This window comes from Spermophilus citellus (assembly GCF_964194105.1).
Source record: "Spermophilus citellus genome assembly, chromosome: 6".
NCBI classification, from domain to species: domain Eukaryota; kingdom Metazoa; phylum Chordata; class Mammalia; order Rodentia; family Sciuridae; genus Spermophilus; species Spermophilus citellus.
Window position 1 is genome coordinate 6,158,116 of NC_138187.1, and position 17,483 is coordinate 6,175,598.

General features: G+C 52.9%; 2 protein-coding genes across 17 annotated transcripts in view; one reads left to right on the plus strand and one right to left on the minus strand.

Annotated features, from left to right (window-relative positions):
- TRAP1 (TNF receptor associated protein 1) overlaps positions 1–1,827 on the plus strand; it is a 38,526-nt gene extending 36,699 nt beyond the window's left edge. Inside the window, exons 17-18 of the mRNA XM_081296731.1 lie at positions 1,407–1,479; positions 1,598–1,827. Of these exons, the coding sequence (XP_081152857.1) occupies positions 1,407–1,479; positions 1,598–1,699 (175 nt within the window). The 3' untranslated portion in view covers positions 1,700–1,827. The remainder of the gene's footprint in view (positions 1–1,406; positions 1,480–1,597) is intronic.
- On the minus strand, positions 1,825–17,440 carry DNASE1 (deoxyribonuclease 1). 16 transcript variants are annotated; one of them, XM_081296778.1, is made up of 10 exons: positions 8,344–15,859; positions 6,405–6,525; positions 3,862–5,351; positions 3,487–3,575; positions 3,274–3,357; positions 2,778–2,893; positions 2,483–2,595; positions 2,249–2,403; positions 2,062–2,158; positions 1,825–1,963 (listed from the first exon to the last, which is right to left on the minus strand). In XM_081296778.1, the coding sequence occupies exons 3-10, from the start codon at positions 4,099–4,101 to the stop codon at positions 1,910–1,912; spliced, it is 948 nt and encodes a 315-aa protein (XP_081152904.1). In that variant the 5' UTR covers positions 4,102–5,351; positions 6,405–6,525; positions 8,344–15,859; the 3' UTR covers positions 1,825–1,909. The 16 variants fall into 16 exon arrangements, with proteins under 16 accessions (XP_081152904.1, XP_081152914.1, XP_081152909.1 ...); XM_081296788.1 differs by lacking the exon at positions 1,825–1,963 and adding an exon at positions 17,279–17,439 and having other exon boundaries at positions 1,974–2,158; positions 8,344–8,760; XM_081296783.1 differs by lacking the exon at positions 1,825–1,963 and adding an exon at positions 17,279–17,439 and having other exon boundaries at positions 1,974–2,158; positions 8,344–12,709.
- Between the last annotated feature and the right edge of the window lie 43 nt (positions 17,441–17,483).

The following is a 17,483-nucleotide window of genomic DNA, read 5'->3' on the forward strand; positions in this document are numbered from 1 at the left end:
TGGAACCCAGGGCCTGTGCATGCAGGGCAAGCACTCTACCAGCTGAGCTATGTCCCCAGCCCTTGTTTTGCTTGTTGTTGTTTTTTTAATTGGTAATAATCTTTTGAAACGAAATTACGTAAACAAGTTACCAAAAATGTTAATAGCAAGGGCTGGGGATGTGGCTCAAGCGGTAGCGCCCGGGTTCGATCCTCAGCACCACATACCAACAAAGATGTTGTGTCCGCCGAGAACTAAAAAATAAATATTAAAAAAAAAATGTTAATAGCGAAAGGAAAACCCTCATCCACCTCCTCATCAGCCACAGCTTGGCCTACTTGGTGAGTCACATCTGTGTGGAGCTTTCCTGTGGCACATGGCTTAACTTCTTCATTGTCACTTTATCATGGTCTTTACCATGAACTAGTAGGCTGGGGAGGTCTCTTTCCCCTTTTTGCAGGTCACTTAGGTAAATTGAGTGTGGAGCAACAGGAGGCAGCTCTGGGCCGGCGGCAGCTGCTAACTAGTTCCTGCTGTATGGAAGTGGCCAAGGGCTTCACTTCTCAATCTTTCCTTTAAAACCTGTGTGTGTTCACGTGGTCCAGAATTGGAATGTACCTGGAGTTGATAGGAAAAACGCTCCCTCCTGGCCTTGTCCCCAGTGCAGCCAGAAGTGCGTGTCCCAGGGAACAGCCGGGGCTCCTCCCGGGCATTGTGCAGGTCGTCACTTGGATTTTCTCACTTAATGGTGTAACGAGGGACCCTCGTGCTAGAACATCCCGAATGCCCTCCTTTGTCCAGCTGTGTCGATGCTGTTGTAAGGACGTACGTTAGAGGTGCTTCCTGCTCCGGTGCAATTTGCAGATGGGACGCCATCTGTGCATCATTGTGGACCTCAGGTCTCTGTAGAGATCTTAGTTAATTCCCATTTCCCCTGTGCGCTCAGTTTACCTAAGTGAAGTCTCATCAGTTTGATGTATGTTTCTTATTATATTTTTTCTTTGCAGGAAAAATGTTTTTGTCATTCTTTTGTTTTGGGCTTCTGGGTTTATGAAATTTTTTTAATTTACCTGTTTTCTTCTGAGATTAAGCTTTTTTGAATTGTACTTTTTATCTTTGATCCCAGTTAATTTTGGTCTAAGGAAGAAGGCAGGAATCCAGTCTCGTCATTCTCTGGCTGGCTGCTGGTGAGCCCAACACCACAGGCCAGCTGATCTGCCTTCCCCGAGCCCTGCCGTGCGCCAGCATCCTCCAGGGGCCCTCTTGGCTACTTGGTCTTCTGTGGTTTTTAACAGTCTATTAGTAAATTGGTGGGTTGTTTGGGGATTCATTGGCCATTTCCGGAATGTTCTGTTAACCCCCTCAGAGGGTCAGCAGCATGCAGGTAGAGGCCTGAGCCAACAGCTCCTGTGGTTCCCACATTGCAGGCACATGCTGATCAAGAAGCTCAGTCAGCTGAGAGAGCAGGAGCCAGAGCTGGCCCAGCTGCTGGCCGACCAGGTGAGAGGAGCCGGGCCCGCCCAGGACAGCCCCTGCCCACCTGGGAGGTGGGAAGCAGCTCTCTTGTCTTTGTTTTTTGGGTCCCCTGCCCAATGACATTTCCACCCTTGCCTTTCAGATCTATGACAACGCCATGATAGCAGCAGGGCTAGTAGACGACCCCAGGCCCATGGTTGGCCGCCTCAATGACCTTCTCGTCAAGGCCCTGGAGAGACGCTGATGACATGGTCCTCCCAGGTGACAAAGGAGATACGTGCCTGGGAAGTGTCCCCAAGCAGAGACAGTAAGGACAAGAGACCACCACCTTCTTGAGCTTTATTTACCTCCATTAAAGTATTTCTTAATCCACCTTTGGGCTGTCTAGGCTTTGAGATGTCCAGTGAGGTAGCTCCCTTGGCTGGAAGTTGCACAGCCATGCTACTCACTGATGTCAGGCTCTCCTCAGCGTCACCTCCACTGGGTAGTGGTCACTGATGGCCTCAGCCTGAAGGGAGACACACAGAGCTTCGGGACTTAGCCCCACCCCTCCCCTGGAGGAGGCGCATCATCTACCCACCCCGAGCTGGCAGGGTGCACACTTACAAGCTTGTTGCTCAGGCCATAGGCCACTTGGAAGTCATAAGGGACAGCCGAGTCGGGAACAATGGCAGCTTGGAGGAGAGCTCCAGAGACCACAATCCTGTGTGACACAGGACAGGAGGTGAAGGCTGGGCTTCAGAGGCTTGGTGATGCATTCTGAGGCTGGATGCCCATGATGTGTCCTACTCACCTGTCGTAGGCACAGTGTGTGGACGTGACTGTGGTGTCCGCAGTGTCAGGAATGAGCCACTGGAAGGCAGGGTCTGTACGCAGACGGATGGAGGACCACTGGGAAGGGGTCACATAGCTGCAGCCAGCATTGAAATCACCCATCAACATGATGTCCTGCGGGAGACACCTGCCTGTTGGCCCTGGGACTGATTGGGCTGCTAGAGCCCACTGCCCACAGGATGGACCGTCTCACCTCCAGGCCCCACTTCTGCCGGACATCCAGGTAGACGTCGTAGAGAGCATCAATCTCCGTCACTGCGTCGGCTGGGGCAGCATGCAGGGGCACGATGGCAAACTCCCTGACATCTGAGGAGACAGACACACTGAGCGCCTGGCAGGCAGAAGCAGGCTCAGCTGTTGGGATAAAGGACACACAGTGGTGCCCCAGGGTGTGGACTTTCCCCTGCATGACTTGAACAGTTAAGGACAACAAGATCCCAATGGGTGTGGGGACGGCCTGGGTAGGGCTGAGGCTCAGCAATACTCACGTGTATATGGGGAGAAGAACTTGACAATGGCTGGTTCTCGACTGAAGGTGTCATTCCCACAGGGCTCACAGCCGTCATCATAGTAGTAGCTGTCCAACACGGACACTTGGTCAGGCCTGCGGGAGGGCCAGGCAGGAGGTAACCGTGGGGCTGGTGAACCAGCCGGCTCCTTCACATTATTTCAGTGAACCTGCTTCCTGCGGCAGCAGAAGGGACCAGGTCTGCACTAGCACTGGCACTAGCAGGTGGCCCTGGGGAGGAGCAGGTGCCAGCCGCCAGCTCACTCAGGCTGGAGGCAGGGGTGGTCGCCTCCTCCTGGAGTGCTCTCTTTTTGGGGTTCTTGTCCCTCCCACTTTCCTACGATCCTCCCAGGAGAGGGAGGGGCTTACTGGACTCTCGACTACCCCTGACCCTTGCAAGGTGCCCTGTAGGTACAGACGGGGTCTTCTCACGTCCTGGTCCTGGCAGTCACAGACTGCACTGGCCCAGGTTGTACCTGTACACGAAAAGGTATTGCTCCTTATAGCTACTGCGTCCCAGTGGCTCGCTGACCACGTAGTGGTAATTGTCTGGTGCATCTCTGGATGGGGGAAACAAAGGTCCATCAGGGCCTCAGCAGGGCTCTGCCTCCTGTCCCTGGGACCAGAATGAAGTGAGGCTGTACCATGGAAGTGGTCTCTTCTCCCAGAACCCTACCACTGTCACCCACCGATTAAGTTCATCCAGCAGTTTCCCCACAGCTGTCAGGTAGGTGTCTCTGACCTCCTGGACAAGAGCAATGTCGTAGCGACTCAGGATCTAGGGGACAGGGCCGCACGGGTACTGAGCAGGAGCTGGGTGGTAACTCCAGCCCTTAGCTGCCTGGGGCATCGGGTCTTGCCCATCTCAAGGGTCGCAGCCAGAGCCATGGCTGCTCCTTGGGACATTCTTCATGGTGCAGCAGGCCCCGTCTTCACCTTGCCTGGGTCCTGGGGCTTTCGTTGCCCCACGGAGCTGCCCTGCCCAAACCACTGGCCCTGTGTTCATGGGGCTGTGACACCCTCCCCCTCAGGTCTGCACTCAGGAGCAGGCCGCCAAGACTTACCTGCACAATGTAGCTAGAGAGGGTTGCATTGGACATCTTGGTCTCCCCAAAACTCCGTATGTTGAAGGCTGCAATTCTCAGAGATGTGACCACGTGCTGCAGGCTGGCCAGGGCAAGCAGCACTATCATGGGACTTGTGCCCCTCATCCTGGGAGAACCTGTTATAGGGAACAGTGGGACATCGCCTGTCGTCCTCGTCCTCGCCCCCGCCTCCCCAAGGTCAAGGGCATCTGTCCTCATGGCTGTGCTACGAGAGCACAGGCCGGGGAGACCCTCAGTGCTTTCACCACATATCCAGAGGGACAAGCACCCAGTGCCACAGAAGTCCCTGGTTTTCCTCCTTCACCCACCAGGGGAAACAAGCCCCAGAAACATGCCATCCTGAGCCACTGGGGCCACCAGAGCCTGCACTTGCCAAGCAGACCCTGTTCTGTTGGTGGGACACAGCTGAGCCTGCCCTCCCTGCTCAGGGACTGGCTGGTCACCTAGAAGGACTCCACAGATGACCAAGCCTAGCACTCACCCAAGGTGATGTCTGCAGAGATGATGGGATTTCTGCTAAGAATTTGGAATATTCTTTGATGATAATTTTCTCCTTTTGCTGCTTTAAGAAAAAGTTAGAGGGAGCTCTTGGAAGAAACAACACAGCGAGGACTTGCAGATCTGCCAGGGCTCCTTCTCTGTCCAGACACTGCTGGTCCCAGCCAGGGTTTTAAGAGTTCAGGCAGCAAGACCGCCCCCAGGGCACGAGTGCGCCTGCACCTGAGCAGAACAATGGCACCACCTGTGTGGCCCTTGACAGACCAGCTCCATCATGGGGTGAACACAGCAGCTGATAATGATGTTTGCACTTGACTGTAAAGTGTCTAGTAAATGTCCTTTGCCCATCCAGTATCTTGCCCACCAGGGATGGGCACGGGTGTGTGCTGGGGGGCAGGGCTGCTCTCAGCCTCAGATCTAGGATCCTGGAGGTCACCTTGGAGCCAAGGCCAAAGCCAGGAACACAGCTGCACGTTGCCAGCGGAGCACCACCACTCTGGCCCAGGACCTTCAGGGCACCCCAGTTCCTCCCAATTCATCAGCTGTGACAGACGGCAGGCTGGCAGCTGAGCAGGAGCAGGGCTGTGAATGGGGGTGCGGGCCGTGGCATGACAGCGGCACTGGGTAAGGGTGAGGACTGCAAGGCCAGGGAGCTTTCTGAAACAGATGAGAGGCTTAAGCCTCCGGGACCTTCAGTGAAGAGGTCACAAGGCCACACCTTGGTCCAGTCATTTCAGAATCCTTGGCCTTCCCGTGAGTGTTCATGTCCTGAGGCTACAGCAACAAGTCACAGATTCTGTGGCTTAAGACAATAGGAATTGATCCTCTCACGGTTCTGGAGGCCTGGAATCTGCATGGCCATGGGTGCTGCTCTAAGGGAGGATCCTCCTCTAGGCTAGCTCCACTCTGCCTCTGTGATCATGTGGCCTGTCAATCTGTCAATTCTCCTTCTAGAAAGGTAACCATGGTTGCATTTGGGGCCCTCCCAGGTCAGCTGGATAATATCCCCACCTCACCACCCTTAGTCTCATCTGTGAAGTCCTCTTGCCACATAAGCTTAGGACATGGGTATTTCTTAGGTACCGTGCTCAGGCAGTCCATCTAAGGGGGCTCTGCCCCATATGGGAAGAGCTATTGCGTCTCCAAGGACAACCATGTGGGAGGGCCTGGCAGAAATTGTTGGACCAAGGCTCAAGAACCTTGGGGGAGGGGTGCTAGGGAGATCAGGGAGCAGGGTGGCCTCCAGGGCAGGAGTAAGTAGGGGCTAAGGTCAGTCAGGAAACTACAGATCTGGCCTGCTGGCCAGGAACCAAGTGCAGGCCCAGTGAAGGTTAACAGAGGGTAAACCTGAACTTTAAGGAATCAAAGGGCACTGAGAAGTGCCTCTGGCCATCAGCACAGGTTCACTGGACTTTGTTATGGCACCTGAGAGATGGAGTCACCAACTTGCTCCATCTACCAGAAGCCCCATCAGACTTTTTTAAAGGTCTGGTTGCTGGGTTTTCCCTATTTTCAATCTCAGGAGCAGGCTTAGCAAGTCACTGTGCTCCACAGAGGTGACTTGCTTAGCTTCCAGGTGGATGCGGGGCACCGATTACCATTGACACAGTGTGTCAGAGGTCTAGCTCAGGTTTGCAGCACACTGGACAAGGGTGCCTGGGGGCCTCTCATCCCTTCCCTACTCTTGGGAGCTCCCAAGCACCATCCTCACCCTCCTCCTACCCACCAAGAAGGTTGGGACTCAGGCCTTGTACAAACGACTGTGCCCTGGACACCCACTGTATGTAACAGCCTTCAGAACAGGGGCTCCTATTCTGTGTGAGCCCCCAGCTCAGCACTGGTGGCCCCAACCATCAGAAGGGGTGGGACCACCTCCACTGCCGTCCTGAGGTTTAAGTAGCAGTAGACACAACACCATTCCACAGAATCACTGCAGCTCTTCAAAAAGTCCCCTGCTCCCTGAGGACAGGCCCTCTCAGATGCTGTACCACCATCGATCTTACCTTTCCCTTCTGGGTATTTCCATTTGTTTCAGCCAGTTGTTGCTGTGTAACAAGCTGCCCCAAAACGAGTGTGCACAGCCAGGCATAACAGTGCATGCTGGCGACCTCAGCAACCCGGGAGCTGAGGCAAATTCAAGGTCAGCCTGAGCAATTTAGTGAGACCCCATCTCAAATTTTTTAAAAAGGGTTGGGGATATAAGTGCCCCTTGGTTCAACCCCAGTATTGGGGGGGACAAACACAAGTCTCTGTTCACAGTGTGCATTTCCTTTCCTGTGTGCAGGTCTGCAGACCAGCTGGGATGGCGCTGGGGCTGCTGGGGCTGGGCTGGAAGGTCCCAAGGGGCAAGCAGGGTATCTGACACCCCTTGAGGCCTAGGCTTGGACTCTGTGCTGTCCCTTCTGCCCACTCTTTTGGCCCTAGTAGGCCAAGCCAAGGTGAGCGGAAAGGAGTGTGGTACACTCTTCTCATGGCCCCTACTTTGCAGATGCAGAGATGGGCACCAGGGAAGAGAGAGGCAGGCATTCCTGGCATTTCCAGTCGTATCAGCTAGGATGTGTGTGCCGAGAGCCAATGCCCACAGCGTGGGAAGCTGGCCCCTTTTTTACGTCAGGGTGAGCAGTTTTTACATCAGCCACGAGGATCTGCAGCTTTCTCCTGTCTCCTCCACAGAAACACAAAGGGAAGCAGCTCATGACAATGGTCTCCTCAAGTATTAACCAAGTCACAGGATAAAGAAAATCCTACAGGGCGGGGGATGTGGCTCAAGTGGTAGCGCGCTCGCCTGGCATGCGTGCGGCCCGGGTTCGATCCTCAGCACCACATACAAACAAAGATGTTGTGCCCGCCGAAATCTAAAAAAAAAATAAAGATTAAAAAAAATTCTAAAAAAAAAAAAAAAGAAAATCCTATAAACACCACAATCAGGAACAAAGTTTTATGGGCAATGACCAAACAGACTCCATTTTGCCCTGAGACTCCACATCATGTAAGAAATGCTCCTCCTATAGGAATACCTGCCTCTGTGCCCATCAAACAGCATAGCATGTTTGACAACACAAAATGGCAATTCTTTTTTTTTTTTAATATTTTTTAGTTGTAGTTGGACACAATACCTTTATTTATTTGTTTATTTTTATGTGGTGCTGAGGATCAAACCCAGCGCCTCACACATGCTAAAGCACTTTGCCACTGAGCTACAGCCCCAGCCCACAAAATGGCAATTCTTATACAATGTAAAATTGTTCTCTTTGGTTCGTATTTTTCTTGGACAATGTACCCTGTCAGATTGGTTGTCTAGATGTTAGTAACCATTCTTTAACTTGTACCAAATGAGGATCATTTTGACCTACTTCCCCTTCTGCTTATGATCTCCTGATGTTTGCTTATGGTCTTGAATCAGCAACAGCCACTTATGATTAATGTGGTTTTGGACTGTAAAGGTGTGCTCTAACCCCAGGAGGGAGTTGAATGGTGTAGACTTGCAGCCTGCCCCTTGACCCGCCAGCTGGTGGATCCTAACCACAGGCTGATGAATAAAGATGGTTCCATGTCCTGCTTTAAGATCTACTCAGTGATTTAATGCAATCTCGCCATAATAAAAGGACCTCAAAGGGACATGTGCAGTGGCACAGGCCACACAGGGGTCAAGGCAAGGTGCAAGGAGCTGTGCGAAGGCACCCTCAGATCAGGCGTGTGCTGCTCAGGGAAGTCCACGGTCCTGAAGCTGCATCCCACTTTATTCCTTTCTATGCTATCCAGTATCTGCAGCGCTAGCTTGGAACTCAGGCACACCCCCTTCCTGGCCCAATGCAGTGACCCCACCACATGCAGATGCCAAAATTCCTGAGAGCACTCCAGGTCCTTGCCATCCCCAGCCCTCCCCCAAACATCCAGAGTCCATTTCTCTCCAATCTGCAGCCACCACACTGGCCCGCTCACCACTGTTGTGTGGCCTCCCAGCTTCCAGAAACACCTCCGTGGTCCACACGGTCCCAGAACATCTCCTAAGTGTGTAATCAGATCACATAACACGTTATTCCTCTGCTTGGAATCTATCACCAATTTATCATTGTCCTTAAGGAGAAATCAATGCTTACCATAACCTAAACAATTCCAGCTCAGAGCTTCTGCTCACCTGAGCAGCTGGGGCCTTCTGTCATGTCATCCCAGTTTCAGCTTAAATGTCACCTCTTCCAGAGAGGCCATTCCCTCCCTGCCCACAGGGCCCTTGCTGCTCAGTGGTTATAACATGCTCCTCATTCACACTCCCAGATGGCCGACTTCTCAAGCAGAAAGCTCTGCGGCAGAGACCCTGGCTCTCTGTCCATGGAAGGTCCCTGGTGCACACGGCAACACCTGGAAGGCACAGGGCACCCACAGCTAAGCTGCGCTCAGCTTTCCTGCTCCTCCTGGCTGAGAGAGAATGTCCCTTCCTCCAGGACCCTCCAGAGAAAAGCCTGTCCTCAGAGACACTGGGCACAGGGGACACTGCGGACATCCAAGGCATAGCTCCCTTCAGTGGGCTAGACATACCTCAGGAGGCACATGTGCTGCCCCCTCACCCCGTCTCTTCAGCCCATCTTGGAGGACAAAGGCCCTGTCTTTGCCATGTCACTGTAATCCCTGAGGAGGTCACAGGCTTCGCTCAGCACAGTGTGCTGCCCTTGGCCCGTGACTGGCCTGCACTTGCCAGCCCAAGTTCATTTCTGCTCGTTTCCACCCAGGGTGGAAAATTCCTCAGAACAACACACATGAAATGCCAAGACTCGTGACCGCCGCTCTGTCACGCTCGGTCAGTCATGCCAAACCCAGTGCGTTAGGGGGCGGATGGCATCTGGAGGCCAGGAGCCAGCACTCCCAGGAGGGCTCTGCCAGCCTGAGCACACCACTATTCTGCACCCTGGTTTTAGGAAAACACAAATACAGGTCGTCTGCCTAAAAGCCACATTCTAAAGCGCATGCTGGGTGTGTGGGTACCCCTGCAGCGCATGCCTCTGGGGTGCCAGCCACAAGCTGCACTTCCTGGGCATGCAGCAGGGCCCCAAGTGCTACCATGAAAATGCCTCTCAAATCCCCTAGTTCCAAAGCCACTTCAGCCTCCCACAGGCACAAGGAGTGCTCTGGGCAGCTCAGTGTGTCCATCCTGGGGCTGGAGCTATGGAAAGGTACGCAGGTCCAGGGTCCCAAGGCTCAGGCCGTGGTGTTTTCCACTGACCTCCCCTCAGCTCCCTAGTCCTGCTCTGCTGGCCTGCTCTGCTGACAGAGCCACCCGAAGGTAGACTCCAGCCACAACCCTCTCCTCATCTTCCTCTGGGAATTCCAACGCCCCTAAACTCCCCTCACCCATCTCTTCAGGGGTCAGCCACAGCTGTCCCCAAGCCCATCTGTGAGTCATCTTCCCATGCTCCCATTTCCTAGTGTGCCTCGTCACTTTCGACTATGCATTAGCCACTGTGACAGAAGGGAGCGTCTAGGTGTGTCCCCTCCACGGAAGACTTACCTCCTTGGAGGGCCAGAGGAACAGCCTATTGGGGGGCATTCAGGGACCTTGTGAAGACCAGCTGCCCTGCGGCCTGCTCACTTCCACGTGCCCCACACCTGTCCTGACCAAAAGCCTGCGTTCTACCTTAGGCCCTTGCTCCCGACAGGCCTGACCTCTTCCAGATTCTCCACTTCCAGATTCTCTTCCTGGTGCTTGGGATTGGTCTCTTCTCTGGCCTCCTCCTCCTTGGGGATCCTGGCCCTGGGGTACTGCTGCTCAGCTGGGGCCCACCCTGGGATACTGCCTACAGCCCTCGGCTTCACGCCTCAGCATCCCGCCTGGCCAGGGCCCTGGGAGTAAAGACCCCGCACCTGTGACTGGGGTGACTGTCCTGTGTTGGAGCCTCGCGTTCTTGGCAGCACTAGTCTGCCGCAGGCTGCTCCATGGGAACAGCTAATCTGGGAGCAGCACCCTGAGTCACTTGAGATGGGCTGACACCAGTGGGGCTGGTCCAACCAGTAGCCGTTAAACAGCCCCAGTTACGGATGTCCTGTCTAGAGTGCGCCAGATGGAGAATCAGGATGGACACAAGCCCATTTTGTGGGGCAGTCAGGGACTGAGCTGTCACCTTTCTGGGACAGTGGCCTCTGCATTCTTGGCAGCCTCGTCCTAACAAGGATGGCGTGTGCCGGGAGCTGGTTAGTCCTCCCACCAGAAGCTGCCCGTTGGCTCCTGAAGTGAGCAAGAGGGCCTGTGCTTGTCCTCGGGCCTCCTCCTGGACACAAGTGCAGGGTGTGAAGACAGCTTCTGCCCTCTTGGCCTTCTGAGGGCTGCACGTCCCTCTGCAGCCTCCTGCCAGGGCGGCTGCTCCTACCCAGCCTCTGCTCTCCCAGGCACCTCAGGATCTCAGTACAGGACACTGGGGCAATGTGGCACTGCCAGGGTAGCCCAGCTCCAGTTGTGAGGAGACCATGGTGCAGAGCTCACCCAGGTCTTTCCCCCACCTGCGCTGCCCAGGGGAAGTCATGTGCTGTTACATTCTCCACAACTGACCTCTCCTCTGGGGGCAGGGACATGTGCAGGAAGCACACTTGTTTTCCCTGAGAGCCAGGGGACTCAGCAGTGTGGGGAGCCAGTGCTCAGGGAAAGGCCTTGCCCCATGGTGGCCTCTAGGACACATGCCTTCTGAGGCTGCAGTTAGTACACCATGCTCCCTCCTGTCCCAATCCCCAACTGGCATGAGGGGCTCCCCAAGGCCCTCCCTCCATTCCCACCTTAGCACAGGCACCAGTCCAGGACAGGGCCTGAAGCACAGAGGCCTGGCTGTGGAAAGTGAAAGGTGACCAAGGGGAAAATGTAGCAGCCAGACATCTGCCTCACTGGGCCCTGGAGCAGCACCATTCCCAGAGTCCCCTCACTTTGGGAAGGTGACTTCCTAGGCTCCCTCTCCTGGACATGCAGGGAAGCACAGGTGTCCACCGGGGTGAGCACTTCTCCCTGCGTCCCTGTTCAGAGTTCCAGCATGTGCCGCCACCACCAGCACCCTGCCTTGAGTGAGCCGGGTGCAGTGGTGCATGCCTGTCATCCTAGTGACTCGGGAGGCTGACACAGGAAGATCATGTGTTCAAAACTAGCCTCAGCAAAGGCGAGGTGATAAACAACTCAGTGAGACCCTTTCTCTAAATACAATACAAAACAGGGCTGGGGCTGGGACTCGGTGGTCAAGGGCCCCAGAGTTCAATCCCTGGTACCAAAATAAGCTCCTAAATGATTGGGCTCTTTCCTCACTTGGGCTCTGTGAGGAGGCACTGAGGGGCTTCAGGTCACCAATGACATAGCTGTGGGACACTGGAGAAGTGCAAGCTTACTGGGGTGGCAGATTCCAGCTGCCTCCTGGCCACCACTCACAGCCTCTGCCATCTTGCTGCTCCCATTCCCAGGTGGCTGGATCCTAAGGAAGGGAAGAGGGGTGTTGACACGGCCAGCTTGGCAAGTGGGTGCCACCTGTTTTTAAGTTCCTGACAGGCTTAAAGTGGGACAACAGGGACCCCTGAACACATGGACAACACAGATGAGGATTTGTGGGTAGAGAAGAGGACACTGGCCAGAGGGTCCCCTGGGGCCTGCAGCTGGGGACTAGTCAATGCCTGTGAGGGGGAAAGGACCCAAGGGAAAGGACTCTGCAGGGAGTAGACTAAGAGTCCCCAGAACCCACGTGGGGATGGAGACTCGGTTTCCACAAGCCACGGTTCCTAACTCACAGGAGACTGGTAGAACCTCAGAGGAGCATGGCCCTTGATAACAAAAAAAGTTAAAGCTGGACTAAAGGCAGCTGTGAGCAAAGCCCAGAAGCACACCTCCAAAGACCCCCGAGTTGAACGGGCTTTGCTAAATCCTAACTCGACACTGCTGAAGGAGATATAGAACCTCAGAGCCAGCGATTTAAAATCCACAATATCTTCAATCCAGGTCTGTCCGTGGGTCCAACGTGGAGACAAGGGCCGTTCAGTACAGAAAACAATTAATTACTTACAGAAATTAACTAGGAACCAACAAAAGAGAACTCCACAGAACCCCTACGGCAGAGAGGTACCAAGGGAAGGATCCAGACCTGGGGAGGGTGTGTCACAGGTACCCCGCCATGGTGTCCCAGGCCAAGGGTCGAGAACCCCTGGGGGTGCTGAACCCAGCTGGCAGGCTCTCTGTGGAAGGGCTGGGAAGACCTGAGGTGGGGGTGCTGTGTGGGGTCCAGCTTCACGTGTGCAGCCACCTTGGTGGTAGCCTCCATCTTGCCACCAGGAGACCTGGCATGAGTCGCAACCCCTAAAGGGCAAATAGATCATTAAGACAATCAGTTGAGTGGGCTGTGCCCTTGACCCATGCTTGGACTGCTCCTTGACTGTGTGGGCATGTTCAGAGTTCATGGGAAAGGCCGAGTGCATTCCAGACGGCACAGCCCATCTCCGTCCAGCTCAGCATGAAAGCCCGTCTTCCTGCCACCACCACCCAAGACACCTTCCGTCCTCTAGTCCCCAGGAGACTGCAGTCGGTGCATTACTGGATCTGTCGTCCTCTTACTTTGGTCTGTGACCCCTTCCACCTTTGGCAGCCGGTTCTCAAACACTGGGACTGGCTTTTTCTAAAGCACAAACTCACCAGAAAGTAGCCAGGAGCCAGCTGGGACCACAGAACCTGCCTAAGGCACCCAAGTATCCCACAGGCCAGCCTGTCACAGAACAGGCATAAGCAGAGCAGCAGCACAAAGGATGCTCCTCCAGCCCCAGCAGATCAGCAGGCAGCAAGGGAGGAGGGTGTCACCCGCAGCAACCACAGGGGCCTTGAGTGGAGGTGACACACCAAGTCTGCTGTAACAGACCTCAGTCAAGGGGACGCCAGCACACAGCCACTGCCTTAGCAGCTAAGTTGCTAAGACTGGCCTCAAACTCCTGAACCTCCCCAGTCTCTGGGGTTACTGGCTGTGCCACTGGGTCTAGCAAAGAAAATAAAATCTTAAAAATGGCCCTGCTAGGGGCTGGGGATAGCGCGCTCGCCTGGCATGCGTGCAGCCCGGGTTCAATCCTCAGCACCACATACAAACAAACAAAGATGTTGTGTCTGCCGAAAACTAAAAATAAATATTTAAACTCTCTTTCTCTCTCTCTTTAAAAAAAAAAAAAATGGCCCTGCTAAAAAGCACACTACGGCCAGGCACATGGTGCACACCTGTAATCCCAGAGACTCAGAGGGCCACACGTTCAAGGCTAGCCTCAGCAACTTAGTGAGGCCCTGTCTCAAAAAAAAAAAAGGGCTGGGGATATAGCTCAGTGGTTAAGCACCCCTGGGCTCAATCCCCTGGTACCAAAAAAAAAAAAAAAAAAAAAAAGTATACTATTTACTGAGGAGGGTTGCAGTGCAGCTTAGGGCACAGGACTTATCTAGCATGCAGGAGGCCCTGGGCTCCACCTGCTGTACTGCAAATCATTAAAAAGAAGCAAGCCAGCCAGCCAGGTGTGCACACCTATAATCCCAGCTACTTGGGAGGCTGAGGCAGGAGGATGGAAAGCTTGAGACCAGTCTCAGTATCTTAGTGAGACTCTGTCTCAAAATAAAAGAGGAGGCTGAGGATGTAGCTCAGTGCTAGAGCAGCCCTGGGTTCGATCCCCAGTACCACCAAATAAAAATATAAATGCTCTACCAGGTTCATCTCTACATACACTTCTTGCCTTTCCTGACCAACTGTTTCCCTGCTATAAAGGTGTTTGTGAATCCTCAACCCCCCACCCCAGCTACAGACCCAGGAGAGAGAATCATTAGCCTGGGGGGACGGGGGATCCTATTCAGAACCGGGCAAACAGAGCCTCTGAGTGCCCCTGGTTCAGTCCCCAGTACAACTGGAAAAAAAAAAAAAAAGGGAAAAGTAAAATTACTACAACCAAAAAAACTGAGAAGACAATTATTTGCTTACTCAATCTGCACTCTCCCTGACCCCTGCCCAGATAAACGAGGAGGAGCTGGACAGGTTTTGGCTTTGCAGAACTGAGACAAGTGCTTTCACTTCTACCACAGGACTGCTTCAAACATCAACTCAGTGGAAGAAGCCAAAAGTTTTCTAAAAGTAATTATTCCAGGACGGTTAGGCTGTGATAATCAGAGCATTCAACCTCTTTGCTTTTTCCCCTGGACTCAAAAAATTACCTAGTCCAGTAGGCTAGAAAAACGGAGCCCACGCCTGGAACAACAGGCTTCTCCCACACACTTCTGCATCCATCCAAGGTCAAGCCTCACTTTTTAATACTTGAAGTGAGCCTTTACCTCCCTGGGTTATGGGTTTTGCAAAGCACGAAACATACAGTAATATTCTCATGGAAATAACACGGACCCAGTATCAGTTTCTGGACACTGTCTCTCAGCTTAGTCACAGTGGATGACTTCTGCCTAATCCCAGTGCTTCTGCTGGAGATTCATCCCAACAGGATGTTGGTCAATAGGCTCACATCCTTCACCCTGGGTCAAAGAGAAAGCTGTCCCAGTTAGGGATAACTCCGCTTCTCAAAGGATTAGGCCTAAAATTAAATTCCAGTTGTCCTTTTCCTAGAGACTTTTGGCATGTCTTTCAGCTTCCAGGATCTACTCAGCATCTGTGGTTAAACACAGTGCTTCCTAATCTAGAGGCCACCAGAGTCATCTGAGAACAGGGCTCCTCCCTCAAGGTTTCTCAAGCATAAGGATAGTGACCACCCATTTCTAGTGCGGAACATCACATGGTGATTCAGTTGAGAACCCCAAGTTTATTTTTTTTATTATTTATTTATTTATTTTGAGAATCCCAAGTTTAAAGCACTCTCTTCTTTAAGCCACACTTTGATCCATTTTACTTAAATAGATGGGTTTAGGGAGGGGAGGTAGAAAGGGTTTTCTTCACCTGGCTTCCAAGAGAGTTAAATCCCCAAAGCAAATGAGGTACTTCATTTCTAATCTGATTGGAGGAAAAAAAATACTCTCATAACTGACTTTCCCATTGTCCCAGCCATGTCCAGATATACAAGTCATTTTTAAAATTTTTCTGTATCTTATGATATTTAATCTTGCTGTTGGGAAAACACCGCCTCTCTCAGGACTAGCTAATTCCTAGGGAGTACAAAACTTAACTAGGGAGTGTAGACTCATAGGTAAGCCACTACCCTCTTTATCTAACTCACACACCATTATTTTCCTTCCTCTAAACCATCCCACGGTCAGGTACCAAACATCTGGGGAACAACACCATCTAGCCCAAAACCCCTGGAATTATTTATTCATAAAATGTAACTCATATATATTTGCACATATTTAGTTACATAGATGGACACAATACATTTCTTTTAGGTTTTTTTTTTTTTAAGATGGACAAATCATCTTTATTTTTATGTGGTGCTGAGGATTGAACCCAGTGCCTCACATGTGCTTGGCAAGCGCTCTACCACTGAGTCTCAACTTTTTTTTTTTTTTAATATTTATTTATTTATTAGTTATTGGCGGACACAACATCTTTGTTTGTATGTGGTGCTGGAGGATCAAACCCGGGCCACACGCATTCCAGGTAGGCGCGCTACCGCTTGAGCCACATCCCCAGCCCGAGTCTCAACTTATTAAAATCAACCAATCCTATACGTCCACTCTGTCCCAGGTGCCTTTCCTGCCAAGGCCCCATGAAAGTGCTCACCTAGGCTTCCCTTTGCTCCTGCTTCCTCCTGAGCAAACCCTGGGGCTTCCCCTGTGGCCCTGACTGGTTTGGCATGCTCCCTCTTCTAGAGAAACTACTCAGTTCCTCTTTTGATGGCACTGACCTCTACACATTGTCAGGCAGGCATCTCCATAGGCTAAACCTCCAGACAACCCATGTTTCCCTGCTGCCTTCCAGGCTTGTCCTATCTACTTAACTAGTCCAGTTGGGAACCATACTACAAACTAAGAATTCCAAACCCAGAGACCAAGTAATACCTCCTAGCTCAATCACACAGAAAAAAATCTTGGAATCTCTCTACCATTTGAAATTCAACAGTCAGAGCTAGGGTTGGGGATGTAGCTAAGTGGTAGAATGTGTGTTTAGTATGCAGGAGGCACTGAGTCTGCACCCCCACAAACACAAAACTAAATGTTACCCAAAAAAATCCAGAAGTAGTTTTACCCAAGTAATGCCACTTCTAGAACACAAAATCTTGCAGCATTATTTAGAGTAACCAAAAAAAAAAAAAAAAAAAAAAAAGGAAGCACCCATAAGTCAATTAACTGATTAACAAAATGTGGTGTATACCTACAGGGAATGTTTATTCAGTCACAAAAAGGAATGAAGTGCTAAGTCAGCTACACCATGGATGAACCTTAATTAGTAAAAGCCAAACAGAAAACTCCTGGTTTTACGATTCAGGGGAGACGGAACACGAGAAAACGGGGAGGGAGAGCAGTTTCCACCTGGGGTCATTAGAGGGGCAATGGAAGCACAATCTTGTGACTGAAAAAACACGGAATCGCACAGGTTCAAGGGGTGACTTTTACATTATGAGCATCACACGTTTAAAAAAACAGCAAACATTATCTTTCCTCAAACCTACTCCTTCGCCTTGAGCGGTCACTCGTACAGCGCCTGGGATCCCACTTAACTCAGATGCTCGGCCAGAAAGTAACCGACGGCGACCGGGCCGGGCCGCTCCAAGCCCTCGGCACCGGCCCTTCGCGCCCCGCGCCTCCCCTCCTCTGAGCGAGGCCGTCCGTACGGCCGCCCAGGCCTCGGGCTGCAGCGGGGTCCCTACGCGGGCCTCGACGTCCCCCCAGGTCCTGCCGGCGCAACTGGTTGAGGCTGGGGCCACTCTGGGCGAGGCTCCCGCCCGCGCCACCGCCTTTCCCCGAGCTCACGCTCCGCGGCAGGTGCTGCGACGGGGCCGCGGCTGCACCCGTAAGCGTCCCCGCAAAACCACGACGCGTGGGGCACACCCGGCTTCTGCCGCGACCCTGAGCCGCCTTCCTCGGAGCGGTACAGCCGCGCCTCGCCCCGCCCACTCGCCCTGCCCCACGCCGTAGCGCGCCCCCGAGGCCGCAAAGGAAGACGGGAAGACCCCCC